The sequence below is a fragment of the Podarcis muralis genome, chromosome 10, assembly GCF_964188315.1.
Source record: "Podarcis muralis chromosome 10, rPodMur119.hap1.1, whole genome shotgun sequence".
In the NCBI taxonomy this organism is placed as follows: domain Eukaryota; kingdom Metazoa; phylum Chordata; class Lepidosauria; order Squamata; family Lacertidae; genus Podarcis; species Podarcis muralis.
Window position 1 is genome coordinate 9484368 of NC_135664.1, and position 15754 is coordinate 9500121.

General features: G+C 43.4%; 1 protein-coding gene across 4 annotated transcripts; it reads left to right on the plus strand.

Annotated features, from left to right (window-relative positions):
• The first annotated feature begins 655 nt into the window (after positions 1-655).
• Positions 656-15372, plus strand: GTSE1 (G2 and S-phase expressed 1). 4 transcript variants are annotated; one of them, XM_028746581.2, is made up of 12 exons: positions 656-772; positions 4276-4361; positions 5762-5819; positions 5902-6520; positions 7941-8111; positions 8629-8767; positions 10012-10344; positions 10505-10565; positions 11670-11921; positions 12011-12188; positions 13263-13391; positions 13774-15372. In XM_028746581.2, exons 2-12 carry the CDS (start codon positions 4283-4285, stop codon positions 13855-13857), a joined length of 2103 nt encoding a protein of 700 aa, XP_028602414.2. In that variant the 5' UTR covers positions 656-772; positions 4276-4282; the 3' UTR covers positions 13858-15372. The 4 variants fall into 4 exon arrangements, with proteins under 4 accessions (XP_028602414.2, XP_028602417.2, XP_028602418.2 ...); XM_028746585.2 differs by having other exon boundaries at positions 661-777; XM_028746583.2 differs by lacking the exon at positions 656-772 and adding an exon at positions 836-942.
• The last annotated feature ends 382 nt before the right edge of the window (positions 15373-15754 follow it).

A 15754-nucleotide genomic window follows, 5' to 3' on the forward strand; every position in this document is an offset into this window, starting at 1 on the left:
ACACGAATCTAGGCAAAAACAGAAAACAGCATGGATTTAGGAGATTGCTAACATGCACAATTATTAAATCATGCATTAGCACTTATCTTGCTGACAGCAGAGAGGAACACGTATTTATTTCCTGAATTTAAAAGATTGTTACTTTGCACACTTATGCATAAGAACCTTTATTTCTCACGACAGAGAGCAACACGTATCTCTCCCCTGGATTTATTTCACTCGTTTCCTGGCAAAAGTGTGCAAACCGAGTTCAGTTTTTCACATATCTATTGACCCCAAATAGTGAGCCCCACTGAATCATTTGAACCCAACGCTGTTCGTATCCTGTTGGCCTTTCACAAGCAATCGGGTCACAGAACACGCGTCGACTTGCAGCTGGGCGAAAGCCGGCAGGGGGCGCTGCGAGCGGTCTTTGCCGGCACTAAGCACCAAGAGAACGCCTCTCTGGGAATTCAAATCTCCAGTTCTCCACGGAACGTCGGGCGACGGGGGAAAAAAAAAATAAAGTCGTTTTCCTAGAGCGGCCGTTTCTACGCTGACGACGTCCCTTAACGTGGGAAGGACGTGAACTACAACTCCCATCTATGCCTCAAATGAGAGTTGTTTGCGGGGCGGAGTCCGCGACTTGGCTTCTCTGCAATTGGCCGCGGTCGGTGAGCGTCGCTTGAATCCGCCAATCAGGAGCCGGGCGGGGCGGGGCTGCCGTTTCAAATGCAGCCGCGAGAAGCTGCACCGAGCGGACTCATCCCCCTCAGCGTGTCGCTTCGGCCAGGTGAGGTGAGGCGGCGCTTCAGGGACGGGCCTAGGCCCCGGGGGTGGGCGTAGCTCGGCGTCGCCGGCGCTTGGGAGGGGAGAAGCGGCCGAAGCGCCTTCTCGTGGGTGTTTGTGCGTGTGGAGTTTTGACGCTCATGCGGCTAGTCCATAAGGAGGTCCTGCCCGGCGGTGAGATTCGGGGTGGCGCAGACTCAGGCCTGTGGGAGGGCAGGCCTGCTACAGTTTAATGAAGAGGGAAGCTTAAGGGGGTTGTTTTTGCAAAAGGGATGGCCTGGAAGTAGAGTTGCCCCCTTGGTCATGGGGGTGGGCGGTGATTTTCCTTTTCAAATTTCAAATCAAATTTAAATTGGGAAATCAATTTTTTCAAACTGGGACGCAGGTGGCGCTGTGGGTTAAACCACAGAGCCTAGGACTTGGGACAGAGCCTATGGTTGGGAGCTATTTGGCTCTGCACCCTCACCCTTCAGTCCCCCCCCCCCCCCATGCCCTGCTGGTATCCCATTTTTGATTCAATAACTGGGTGGCGCTATGGGTTAAACCACAGAGCCTAGGGCTTGCCGGTCAGAAGGTCGGCGGTACAAATCCCCGCAACGGGGTGAGCTCCCGTTGCTCGGTCCCTGCTCCTGCCAACCTAGCAGTTCGAAAGCACATCAAGTGCAAGTAGATAAATAGGTAAGTAGATAAATAGGTACCGTTCCAGCGGGAAGGTAAACGGCATTTCCATGTGCTGCTCTGGTTCGCCAGAAGCGGCTTAGTCATGCTGGTCACATGACCTGGAAGCTGTACGCCGGCTCCCTCGGCCAATAAAGCGAGATGAGCACCGCAACCCCAAAGTCAGTCATGACTGGACCTAATGGTCACGGGTCCCTTTAAGGTAAAGGTAAAGCCGTACGGGCCAGTCTTGACAGACTTTGGGATTGTGCGCCCATCTCACTCAAGAGGCCGGGGGCCAGCGCTGTCCGCAGACACTTCCGGGTCACGTGGCCAGCGTGAAAAAGCTGCATCTGGTGAGCCAGCGCAGCACACGGAACACCGTTTACCTTCCCGCTGGTAAGCGGTCCCTATTTATCCACTTGCACCCGGGGGTGCTTTCGAACTGCTAGGTTGGCAGGCGCTGGGACCGAGCAATGGGAGCGCACCCCGCCGCGGGGATTCGAACCGCCAACCTTTTGATCAGCAAGCCCTAGGCGCTGAGGCTTTTACCCACAGCGCCACCCGGGTCCCTTTACCTTTACCTTTATTGCCATCACATCATAAAATGTTTCAGATCACTGGGATAATTAAAAAGACAAGGGTGGAGCTGTCAAGGGTTATAGGGTCACACTGTGGTTGGGTGCACTAGGTGCTAAAGTGACTTCAAAGCAGGTAAGGGTAAAGGTAAAGGACCCCTGGATGGTTAAGTCCAGCCGAAGGCAACTATGGGGTTTTGGTGCTCATTTCGCTTTGAGGCCGAGGGGGCCAGCGTTTTTCCACAGACAGCATTCTGGGTCATGCAGCAGCCAGACTGGTGACAGGGAGTGGCCACCGAAACCACATAATACCTGTCCTGAAAAATTCAAGCAGCAGTTGTAGCATACAAAAATAATTTAACATCTTTCTTGGGCAATTCCAAGCCTGTTATTCCAAGATGTTAAATTATTTTTGTATGCTACAACTGCTGCTCGAATTTTACTAGCCAAAAAGTGGAAAACGCTAGAATTACCAATGGTGGAAGAATGGCAGATGAAGATGATGGATTTTTCGGAGCTAGCTGACCTAACCGGAAGAGTCTGCAACCAGAAGGAGGAGGAGTATCAGGAAGATTGGATTAAATTTAATGATTATTTAGTTAAATGTTAAGTTAAATTAACTGGAAACAGCTTGCAGATACTTAATTGGCTTAGGATTTTATTTAAGTTAAGTGATGAATTAATATGTTTAATTTCAAAATGAAAAGCTCTAAGGATGTTAATGTTCAAGTTAAACTTTATAAGAACTGTGATTTGGAAAACCGTTAAAAGGACATGCAATGAAATTCAACCAAGGGGAAGCGAGAAAGTCACTTAACAATGTTAATAAGTGTAATTTTTAATAAGGTTATGATTTATGTTTGTTTTATGTGTGTGTTTGTTTATAATTTTGTGAAAACCAATACTTTTTTGGGGAAAAATAAAAAATACCCGTCCTGAAAGACGTATGTTGGCTCCCAGTACAGTGGTGCCCCGCAAGACGAATGCCTCGCAAGACGAAAAACTCGCTAGACGAAAGGGTTTTCCGTTTCTTGAGTCGTTCCGCAAGACGAATTTCCCTATCGGCTTGCTTCGCAAGACGAAACGTCTTGCGAGTTTGTTTCCTTTTTCTTAAAGCCGATAAGCCATTAATAGCCACTAAGCCGTTAATAGCCGCTAATAGCTGTGCTTCGCAAGACGAAGAGACTCACGGAACGGATTAATTTCATCTTGCGAGGCACCACTGTACATTTCTGAGCACAATTCAAAGTGTTGGTGCTGACCTATAAAGCCCTAAATGGTCTTGTCCCTGTATACCTCAAGGAGCGTCTCCACCCCCATTGTTTGGCCCGGACACTGAAGTCTAGCTCCAAGGGCCTTCCCTCCCATCAGATGTCAAGGAAATTAACAACTACTTGACTTTTAGAAGACATCTGAAGGCAGCCCTGTTTAGGGAAGTTTTTAATGTTTGAAGTTTTATTCCATTTTTTGTGTTCTGTTGGGTGGCTGGGGAAACCCAGCCAAATGGGCGAGGTATAAATAATAAAATAATAATAACCATCATCATCATCTTACCTGACTCCAAAAGGCAAAATAACCGAATAATCCTCACAAGAAGGTCAATGCACAGCTGACTTGTAAGTTGACCTTACTTGCAAGTAAGGTCAATGCACAGCTGACTTGCGAACTTTGCCTTTCTACTGTTCAAAGCCTTGATAATGCTATTATATCCTTAAAACTGAATGCTTGCAAAATGCATTTTTAGATACATTTGCAAGGAACACAAGTCTGCTGCAATTTCCCCCTCTGTATCTTGTTGAGTAAAGAACCGCAACTGCAAACTTTGCACAGCAGCCACTATTTCCCCCTCCCTGCATGAAATCTGGCTGGTGGGCTACATTCAGCCATTAGGCTCCCCCCACCCCCCTTTTTACTGTGTGTAATAGCTGGTTTATGTACAGCTGAAGTGGTAAGACCCTATTGCTCATGGGATTTGCCTCTCTACCAAAATGCAGTGTACTTCTCTGTAAATTAACCTGTCGAATCCGGATTGTTTACCATAAGTGGATATGAGGAATGATGCTGTAGTCTGGTCCATGTGTATCTGACGCTGAGTACTGGCCAACCTTTTACCACTGTTTCGTTAGTATAGAGAAGATTCTGGTATAGATACGTATGGGTGTGCAGGGGTGGTGACTGTAGTGAAGCAGCTCTTTGAAATGGGAATAAACATAACTGGTGCTGGATTTTTAAAAATATAATATTGAGCTGGTTTACCTTATGTGTTTTGCAGTCGTATCATGGATGACGAAGGGAAAACAACCTTGCATTCAGCATGTAAAATGACAGAAGCCAAACCCAATGAGTGTGTGAATAATGGTAGGTGATAAAAACAACAACATTGCTGTAAGATATAAAGCACATTTGTAAATTACTGTCTTGTTTGTCGTGAGACACCTCTAAAATCGAGTGCTCTTGAGTGGGAGGACTAATTCGAGAGACTGGTGGTATTCCTATTGGGATAAAAAAGTCAGGCAGCAAAGTGCTATGTCCAGGGCTTGTAAGGCCACCCTCTACCTATGGCCTACACCCACGATAGCCAACATGGTGCCCTCCAGGTTTTCTGGACTACAGTTCCATGACTATTGGCCATGTTGGCTGAGGGTGATGATGGGTGTTGTAGCCCAAAACAACTGAACAGCACCAGTTGGCTGCCCCTAGCCTACGCAATCTAAAAAACCTGCAAGGTCTTCAAGCTTGTGGCAATCAGTGAGATAATGTACTGCAGCCAATTCAGTTAATTAGCAAGAATATTAATCCTCCCCCCCTTCATTCTTCCTGATGCCTTTTAATACTGCTGAATATTCTGCCCTTTGACACATGCACACACAATTTGCTGTAGAATAAAGTTACAAAAAAAAAAGATAACTATAGGTTGCTTTAATGATGACTCTTACCTGTCATTAGGGAAATGTAGTTTTAGGAATAATACTCGATCAAATGATTCTGACTTTATAGCTATTCTATTTTGAAATGGATGGCTGAAATTTCTTAGATAAAGACACACTGGAGGAATCTCATAACAATCTGCATAACAAATAGGCTCTGATTTAAGTTTATATTATAAACTTCTTCATTCTGGATTACTTGCAACTGTTTACCAGGAATAATGCTAGAAATAACTGCCATAGTGTTTAACTCTGAACTCACTATCAAAGGTGATATGAAGAGCTTGCATTGAACTGTCCCTTGTGACCAGTTCGGTAATGCATTGGCTTGACTCAGCTTAAGTACAGTTTAATGCTGGCTGGGCTCTAGCCCTGATCTAAAATCCTTCAGATAACAGTGGGCTACATATGAGCAGGGTCTGCCCCAAGGAAAACTCTCCATGAATATGATCATTGCTGTCAGCTTTTAAGGTGCCAGTTTTGTGGGGGAAAGAAGGGAAATATGGGTTCCGTCCATCAGTACCCTACCCTTAGTGCTGGAGCCAATATTTGTATGAATACATGTACTCACACAGCATCTGATTCAGAAGGATATCTGTACATAGAAACCTTTGCGCACAGACCATCCTTTCTGGATTGGGGCATGTGTTCCACGCTGTATTAGAAATTAATTCTCTGTTCTGTTTTGCGTAGACTAGAATAATTTGAAACCAAAAGTAGTAGCAAAAGCTGAAATTTCAGCAAGGCAAAGGGGAATACGGTAATATATCCACTATAAAAAGGTCAGCCATGATTAGCTTAATAACAACTGATGCTTTGTTATGATTCCAGATTTTCGCCACCTGTCTGATGAAAAATTTGACTTTGACTTTTCGCTGTCTCCTATAAGGTAAACAAAGTATCTAAAGCAAACCATATTTTTAAAAGAGCAAGCGATTTGGAGGTGTCTGACTAATTTGTCTGTATTCTAGTGAAAACGAGGATGAAGTTTTTGTCGGGCCCATGGGCCATAAAGAAAAATGCATTGCGACGACTCTTGAAGCCCTTGAAGCAACGAAAGACACAATTCCCCCATCACCACTTGTGGATAAACTAACATGGAGCCCCGTTTCTGAGGAGAAATTTGTGGAGATTTTTAAGGAAGCTCACCAGATAGCACTCCAGATACAAAGTGGAACCAAAGCAAAAAAGAACAACGGTCGCCAGCTGGAAGAACAAAAGACAGAGGCTGTAGAAAAATTTGTGCAAGAATCTAAATCAAAACTGAAACTCCTTGAGAAAGGAATAGTGATGGATAAAACCCCAAAGGAAGTTAGGAGAGAGACTTATTGTGTGTATGAAAGTCCAGTCTCCCCACGGCCACCTTCCTTTCAGAAACATTCAAGGCAACTGATCGTGGGGATGGACAGCTCTCGTTCTCCACAAATTCCTCTAAATACTTCTAGTCCTGCCAGAATGGGCAAATTGCCCCCCACACTGCTTGCATCTTTAGCGCAAGGGAAGAGTGACAAAACAAATAACAAACCGAGCACAGTTCAGACTGTAAAAAATGCATCTGCATTTGGAAATAGTCTCTTGGCAGCGGGACAGGTAAAGTTTTTTTCCCTTCTGGATAGATTAAAGCATAAAGGGCAGTCATCTTGCCACATAAGAATGGTAACTCCCTGCTAGTTCCCAATTATTTCCCTTGTTTGTGGAGTTTCTTACATAGAGGACAAATAGCTGCATGGTTGTGATCTTACTTAAATTTGTTGGCCTCAGTGCATAATGCCGGTGACCTTGACATTTCTGACTTTTATAGCTGGCGAACTCATTTCATACGCCTTTCAATAAAACTATAGTGGTGTTGGTTGCTAAACATGACTTGAGACTAATGTGAAATTGGTGGTCACCTCAATGCTTATCAGTGCTGCTGCTGCTGGAATGTAGTCAGCTAGAAACGTCTAACCAGGTGCTGTGTGTCTCTTGCCTCGTTTGCGTGTCATATTGAGTTGCCAACAATAGCCATGGTTTATTCTTGGCTAATTGTTCAGGGGTGCAAACCCTGAGGCTGGTTTTGGATTTCACCACAAGCCAGACCATGGCTTAATTTCCCAGGAGCAGAGAATGCTATGCGCATCCACATTGAACCGTAGCTTCTTTTTAACTTATTTAATGTGACATACAAATTGTTGTGAGGTGTGACTCTGTTAATATTAGACTGCTGCTTTGTTTGTCGTTTTGACTTCCAGCAGATGGTTCTTCTAAACTGAACTATTATTATTATTATCATCATCATCATCATCATCATCAAATTTATATACTGCCCTGCATCAAAAGATCTCAGGGCGATTCACAGACTAAAATATGATATAAAAGACAGTAAATAATTAAACCCCAAGCAACATAAGAAAAACTCCGCCTTCCCACAAATGCATTTAAAAGGCTGTAGAATATTAATCAGCCAAAGGCCTGGTTGAAGAGGAACGTTTTTGCCTGGTGCCTAAAAATATATAATGCAGACACCAGGCAAACCTTCCTGGGGAGAGCATTCCATTTGCTTAAAGGCTCTTTGAAATCCACTTGGAGGAATGGAATCAAACCACCGCTGCAGAAGGAAATGCTTCTCCCTCCGAGGAAAAATATCCATTTGCAAGTGTAGTTGGAATCCATGCCACACCTGTAAATGGACTTCAAAGGTGGGTGCTCTCAGTACCCATCAGCTGATCGCTCTTGAGAGAAAACCTCATTGGCTGCACTAGGGAGTCCCTGATGAGGCAGCCAATCCTAACCACATGTTTGCAGACCCCTTACTTGATGTCGAATATGTCAGTTTTGGGGCAGTTGGGTGTCCTTTGGTGGAAATGGCCTCGCAGGCTTTATTGGGGACCCGTGCTGGGCCTGTGGGAAATTAAAGTGTTGGTTAGAACTTGTTTATTGAAAGGATATTTTAGTTTAATGGGCAAACACTAAAATAACATTACTGTTGACATCCTTTGGTTTACAAATGCTTGAAATCTGAACCTTGCAGCCAAAACAAGGGAAGCTGCCCAGTATTTCCAGCTGGAATAATTTGAGCAGTATGGAGTCGTCGGAAGATTTACTCTCTGACAAATCAAGTCTTGCTTCAGATGCGGGAGATGCATCCTTCTCTAACAGTTCAACGGGGAAAGACAAGAGAACTCTTTCAACTTCCAACAAGGTAAATGCTCTTAATGAATAACTCCTGCCTTTGTAATTCTTGGAGACATCTGAAACCAGATGTTCTAGATTTGTGATACTGGATTAGCGATCCTTGGACCAGTGTACTCTGTGGTACATGAGGAAATAGGCTTAGCAAAGATCCAGTGATGCATATGAGTGATTTATTGAAGTAACAAACTCATGGTCTGAATCGACTTGACCCTTGCTGCCAAATTGAACGGGGAGGGTTCTATATGCTGTAGTGGATGAGGAAGGTATAAAGCTCTTCATGAGCACACATTATGGAAATAATTTTCCAGGAAAACTTAAGGGTTTGAAATCACCGATCTGCAGAGATGTAGTATCTTAATTTGAAGGAAAAAATGTTTAAACCCTTATTGCAGGAGCATTAGGGCTGGATATGCTTTCTTGTAGCCACATATATGTGAACATAAGGAATATTAGTATTTCAGTAGGATAAAGTCTGTTAGATGTTCTTAGGGATACCTAAATGACCTCCACTACTGTCTTTACAGTTGGGGATCAAGGCAACGCAGCTGAAACGTCCTAGTAATATCCGTATGCGAAGGAACACTTCAACGTCTTCTTCTTCATCCTCTTTTTCCAGCATAAGCCTGAATTCAAGTCAGTCCATCTCTCCTAAGATAGGGAAAGGTAACAAATCCAATGTGGTTTGATCCTGTTTGGCTCTAACTAACCAGAATTGGAATAAACAACAGTAGCCCAAAATGGTGGCCACTTGTCTAAATGGCCTGCTGAGTTGCGGGGAAACCTGGGTTCTACACACACACATGCTTCTTTCTTCTTCTTTGGTGATCACTCATAGCTGAGTAAGATTGTCTTCCATGAACACTGTCTTAACAGTGAGTCTGTAAGTGACTGTGGAGGCTGAATCTAGATCTACACATCCTTCCATAGTGGGGACAACACACACATACATTTTGCTCCTAAGAATACAGAATCCAAGCCCCAAATATTAAGTGATAGCAACAGTGGCCAAAATGCATAACTGCTGAGCTCTTTTGAAGCACAAGTGAGAAACTGATTTAATAAAATTGGTGCTCACTAACTTAAATAGTGAAGGACGCGGGTGGCGCTGTGGGTAAAAGCCTCAGCGCCTAGGGCTTGCCGATCGAAAGGTCGGCGGTTCAAATCCCCGCGGCGGGGTGCGCTCCCGTTGCTCGGTCCCAGCGCCTGCCAACCTAGCAGTTCGAAAGCACCCCCAGGTGCAAGTAGATAAATAGGGACCGCTTACTGGTGGGAAGGTAAACGGCGTTTCCGTGTGCTGCGCTGGCTCGCCGGATGCAGCTTTGTCACGCTGGCCACGTGACCCGGAAGTGTCTCCGGAGAGCGCTGGCCCCTGGCCTCTTAAGTGAGATGGGCGCACAACCCCAGAGTCTGGCAAGACTGGCCCGTACGGGCAGGGGTACCTTTACCTTTACCTTTAACTTAAATAGTAATAGTCTAGTAATTATACAATTTGCATATTAACCTTTGCAAAGACAATTGCACCTCTTGCAGTTAAGTACACACTTATGAATGTGTTCACCATAGACCAAATTGAATAATTGCATTATGCGATGGCTGTAACAACACCCTTTAAATAGTTGAATCTCTTCTCCCTTGTTGGCTCCTGTGCTTCATACTTGTCCCAAGCACCTGCACTTTTCAAAATTCATGTCTCTTTGTCCTTATTACTTAATTCAAACGTGTGTAACGCATCTCCACATCCATGCTGGGTGTCTCTTCTCTCATTCTCTTCCCCTCTCTCCCAACACTGGGAATCGCTTGCTCAAGTTTGTTGCCTTTGCTTTCCCGACACTAAAGCATTAGGTGCATTGATAGTGGTGCATACATATATAAACAATAGATATAAAATTTCTTTTTTTCCCTCCCAGGTAAAATAGGTGTTGCTTCTAAAGTTTCTGCACATGGCTCCCGGCTGTCCTCTACGGCAAGCAAGATTGCTATTGTTAAACCTATGAAGGGGTTGTCTGTGCAGGCTTCCCATTCTGATGGAAAGCAACATGGGTCCACAAGTGCTCCAAAAACAAATCCTCCAGTAAATGCACCCAAATGCAGAGTTACTGATAAGCCTGAGATGGCCAGTGGGATTCTGAAAGAGGACTCAGATCCTAGTTTTCAGAAACCATTGCAGAAAAGCATATTGGGAAACAGAACAGCAACTTCAAGTCCCAAGCCCAAAGCAGTACCTGCAGTCTCAAGGGAAGGTAAGAAGACTGGTCTTACCCATGTGATAAATTTTTATAGTTTATCTAACTTCTAGTGTGCCTGCCCTTAGTTCTGTTCTAAACATTGCATTGGATGGGGAGTAAGAACTGAACTGAGCATCAGTAAGTTGATTAAGTCCTGTAATTGTTTTCTCCCTAGGTGTATCTGAGAATTCTGTTGCCAGAGTGTTACACTCACTGTCTTGTGGTAATGTTGAAAGGTAATGTTCTGTATTTTAATTCATACTTGTTTTCCTCTAAGCTTCTGTCATCTTGAACTGCCTTGCAAGTGCTGACAGGCTTATCAAGGTGGTTTAGAACTGGGTTTTTGTGTATGGGGTGTGAGAAAACTTTGTGTATATGGGGTGTGTGAAATTAAATGTGGAGAGACCTGTGTAACTTCAGGTCTTTAACTACTTTAAACAGTAGCATGTAAAGCAAAAAAAGGCTGTCCAGTGGGATTGGCAGTCCTTGATATTCGAAGTCTTAGATGAATTCTGTCCCACCCCTTGTTGTAGCAGGCAGGAGAGGGCTGGGTTACGTTGCTGATTCAAATTTTTGCTTGGCAATACTGAAGTCTTGTGCTTCAACAGTGTCTGTGAAACTACCTATTTGGGTTCTGATTTGCATATCAGCAGTGAACATGAGTTTGGGAATTTAATGTTGCCAAAGGCAAAGTTTTACCCTGTTATCTCTTTTCTAAATGTGCACCCAAATGCTTGGTTCACAGCAAGGCAAAACATGGTTTAGACTTCAAACATACATGCAAACTATAGCTTGCAATTTCTTGCTTTCATTTGTTTTCTTTTTGCTCAGCAGTCCAGTCTTGAGGTACTGGGGCATCTGGAGGTAGAGCAGCTACTAATAAATTTGTCAAATCAGACATCACAACAAGCTGTAGTTAAGTTTAATTAACTATTGTTTGCCACAATCTCTGAAATGGACTGATGAGAATTTCAGCTTGGATTAGATGTGGTACCTAAGCACTTCTATAATCTCCCAGAAGATGTTTTATCTGCTGCTATATCACTCCTCTTGGTTTGAAAAACCAGTCTGCTATTCCGAACACCGACTTGCGTTTCAGAAAAAGCCTCAGTTTGGGATAAAATCAAATATTTCAGTGGCCTGCAAACAGCCTAATAAAAAAGCTGAATTGGTTTAAAATGTATCCAATTGTAATTCTTAAGTTGGGTTGCTGGTTGCTCTTCACTGCATTACTGAAAAGTATTCGGGATACCCTACATTTTTGAGTATGCACTTAAACTAAGAGGAATGCTTCTGTTGTGATGCATTATCAGCTTCTAACACTTTGTGTATCCTTCTAGCAATGTTGCCGTTACCCCACCTCGCAAACTATCAGAAGACGGATTGGTATTAAATACCTGTTCTGCTGCCAAGTCTGGCTTATGGACTCCATCCAACAGAAGGCATTCTGCATTACCTACTCCCATTGGCCGGCGTACGTCGGGAATTCCATCACTAACCCCCAGAACTGTGCCCAAAGCAAGGTCTTCTCCCGATCTCGTGTCTCTTCGGCAAGTCTCGAGTGTGTCATCCAAAAAGACTCTAGAAGCTAGGTAAATCTAGACATAACCCAAACTGACCATCTTACACCATTTTCAAGACGGGTTCTTAGATGAAATTCTTTGTGTCTCTTCCTTTCCAGTTTCAAATGGGCCAGAGAGCGCAAGACCCGTGGGGCCTATAGCTCATCTTCAACAGAAGGATCTCCCCCACCAGTTGCACCTATTGCACTGGATTTTTCAACAGAGAAGTCTTCTGAAGAAACGGAACAGGACCTTTCTGAGCAGGAGAAACCAGCAGAAAGAACACCCACTGTGGAGGTAGGCTCCTGCTTTGTCTACTTTTTTGTGCATATAGAACAGCTGTCCCAGGCAGCTTTAAAATGTGAAGCATCTCTTCTTTCAGAAATTACCACTGCTGCAGTGTCTGTGTTGAAAAGGAGCTGAAAGGTGTTTAGTTACCGTATTTTTTGCCCTATAGGACGCACTTTTTCCCCTCCAAAAATGAAGGGGAAATGTGTGTGCGTCCTATGGGGCGAATGCAGGCTTTTGCTGAAGCCTGGAGAGCGAGAGGGATCGGTGCACACCGACCCCTCTTGCTCTCCAGGCTTCAGGAAGCTATCCCCCCAGCCCGGCAAGCTCCCAGAGCGATGCCAAAGCTGCGCGCACCTTCGCCATCGCTCTCCGACCTGTTCTGGGGTCGGGGGAAGCTCTGGCTTCCCCCGCCCGCAGCCTCGCAAGCTCCGAGAGCGATGGCGAACGTGCGCTCACCTTCACCATCGCTCTCCGACCTGTTCTGGGGGCTGGGGTCGAGGGGAGCTCCGGCTTCCCCCACCCCCGCAAGCTCCAGGAGCGATGGCGAAGGTGCACTCACCTTCGCCAGCGCTCTCCGACCCCCGCGCCTGGGGGGGAAATAATTCCCCCCCCCCCAAATCTAAATCTAGGTGCGTCCTATGGGCCGGTGCGTCCTATAGGGCGAAAAATACGGTATATCTAGCATCCTTAATTTTCTTGGTCACTTTCCCAATGAGCCACTGCTTGTTGTGAAGTTTGTGTAAAGCAGGATTTCTCTGGTCTTCTTTTAAGTTTTTTGCTTTGCAGAAGATTGTCTGCTGAAACAACATAAAGTAAATTTATCCAAATGGCTATTATTAATGTCTGCTTCCAAATAATATGGGTAATTACAGATATATGGAGACTCATGCTTCAATAGGAGGCTAACCCAAACCAATTCTTGGAGAAAGAACGTATTAAGTACTGTGGATTTTTAGGGTAGCAAACAGGTTTATTAAACAGTTTTGTTCTCATGGGCAGTTCTTTTGTAATTAACTTTATTTCAGGAAGCGAAGCACAATAGGCAGTCAACAACTTATAAATTTACTATTTTTTCCCTAGACTTTACTGATAGACATTGGAATAGATAAAACACCACTTGCCACCCAGGAATGTGAAAATAAACCCCTTATTGATCTTTTTAATACTCCTGAAATAATTCCAGTTCCTCTGTTGAAGCCTGTAGGACAGGTAAGATACCCCGTTTTATATTTCCCTTTTTAACACTGCTAGCATGCAAGGATATTGTTTCAATACAAATGTCAGTGCAGCAGTATGACTTCTCATGCGACATAAGCTGGAAAATGTACAAAGGACAAACTGCCATTCACAGCATATTGCACCCACACAGATATGTGACATTCAGGAACAACTTAGCAAGGGAATTCTGACCTTGTATTGACTAGCTGTTGCAATATAAATAATTGAATTTATGGCTGTGTAGTGGTGTCAAAGAATGCCATTATAAGACTAGTTAGCAAAGGAGAAGTCTGCTATTGTAATGGTTCAAATATTGTTTTAGTTAATGTCTTAACTGTCTTTATCTCTCTCTCCTCCCCTTCCCTCCTTCTAGCCAATAGATCTGAGCTCTCCTCTCATCAGTTTTACACCGGAAGGAAATAAAGAGAACCTGGATTCTCCTCTTCTGAAGTTTTGATTTCTTGAGCAAATCTCTTAACTTGGAAGAGTTTGAGTGCAAAAACTGATGTTTCACTAAGCAGGGTGTGAGTGGGTAACAGACTAGTAAAATAGAAATGAAGTTTTTAAACTGAGCACTTGACAAATGTATTGTTGATGTGTTGTTAAGGGATAATAATAAAGATGGCTTAAATATTGATTACTCGGTACTTTCAGGAACTGATCACAGATGCCTTGTGTGTTAAAATATCTAGTTTGTTTTGCACAAATTTGTCAAATGTCATGAATTAAAATAAAGCAAAGGCATTCTAAAACGTATATTTTCATTAAAATATAGTGGAAGCCTTTCTGAATGCTTCCACCATTCCAAGTTTACAATTCAAAGCGCCTGCTAGGATTTATAACGTGCACACTGTACACTGGTCTGTAATTTGTGACTGGAAACTCTGCAGTAACATGAACAATTCGGTGAGTGATTATTGAGATTTACAGTATTTGAAGCAGGACTGATTTGCTGTATTATGATTAGGATGCATTTGTACTGTTCAACTTTCATAATGTGAATTTTAGTTGCATTGTAGCCATATTGCTCTTGGATCAGAAATCTGAACAAGCTAGGAGCTTTTATGCACAGTGATCTCTTGCTGTTCCTGTGCATCATGCTATCAAATGAAGAAAAGGGAATGATTGATCTGCCTCTGACATCTCGGTTCCAAACATTTGTATGAAAATTAATTTACCCAAACAGATCAATTCAAGCAAGGGGGCGGGGGAATGGGTGACTTTTACATCATGGAGGAGATTCCTTTTACAGAAAAGCAGGACATTCCTCACTGATAGTTTGTCTTAACTAGATGCAACAATGGACAAGTACTAGGCTGGTCATCCCTTGCAGCTCAAAATGTAGTTCAAAGAACAAGTAAGTGGTAGTGACTTGGAAAGTATGGAAAAGACTTTGGCTTCAGTAAGCATATTAAAGCATACGTAGTTCTAATTCAGCCTTAGCACAAAGCTCCTAGGTTGTGTCTTGACTGCCACTATGGAAAGTCCTTCTCTGTGAAGGAGAAATCTGTTCCCTCTTCTGCAAGCTGCCTCACTTGCCTACATGAATTCCTTGCTGCATTTGGCTAACAGACTGTTAAATACAAAGCTCTGGTTTATTTGTTTGTTTGTTTAATCCCTACTGTCCAAGTGGCTTAAAAATGGATGAAGACTTGTAGCATATACACTGAAACTAATATGTATCTTTCAGAATCTAGGTGGAGAAACTGTGTGTGTGTGTAACACAATTAGTATTTTCTTTTCCAACTAAGAAAAAAATGTAAGAATTAGTTTAGGCAAACAGGAACCAAAACATATGGTTACAGGGTCCAGCAGAGATCTCTAGGTTATTATATTATTTCTAATGGTTGTTTCATAGTTTAGGTTTAATATATTATTGACAGATTCATATCAATAACTGATTCTAGACTAATGTGAATTTATTAACGTAATTTAACTAGCAGAACCGAATTAAATACTGGATTGAAACTCACTGTCAAGTCATTGTCCTTTGCTGGCTTAAGCTATTATAAATCAGATGTTATTGTTCCACACAATATTTGAATCATAGAATCATAGAATCATAGAGTTGGAAGAGACCACAAGGGCCATCGAGTCCAACCCCCTGCCAAGCAGGAAACACCATCAGAGCACTCCTGACATATGGTTGTCAAGCCTCTGCTTAAAGACCTCCAAAGAAGGAGACTCCACCACACTCCTTGGCAGCAAATTCCACTGTCGAACAGCTCTTACTGTCAGGAAGTTCTTCCTAATGTTTAGGTTTTGGAAGAAGTTGCTGCAAAGATAAGCTGGAAGTCCTGCAGAATGCAGTGAAAGTCTGCTCAATATATGCACTTTATTGTCAGAAATTGAGG

Bases quoted from the DNA above. Each gene is read 5' to 3' on its own strand.
- GTSE1 (XM_028746581.2), top strand. From the start codon at position 4,283: ATGGATGACGAAGGGAAAACAACCTTGCATTCAGCATGTAAAATGACA. The intron at 6,521-7,940 runs GTAAAGTTTTTT...TGAACCTTGCAG, and splicing joins GTCTCTTGGCAGCGGGACAG to CCAAAACAAGGGAAGCTGCC. The intron at 10,566-11,669 runs GTAATGTTCTGT...GTATCCTTCTAG, and splicing joins TCTTGTGGTAATGTTGAAAG to CAATGTTGCCGTTACCCCAC.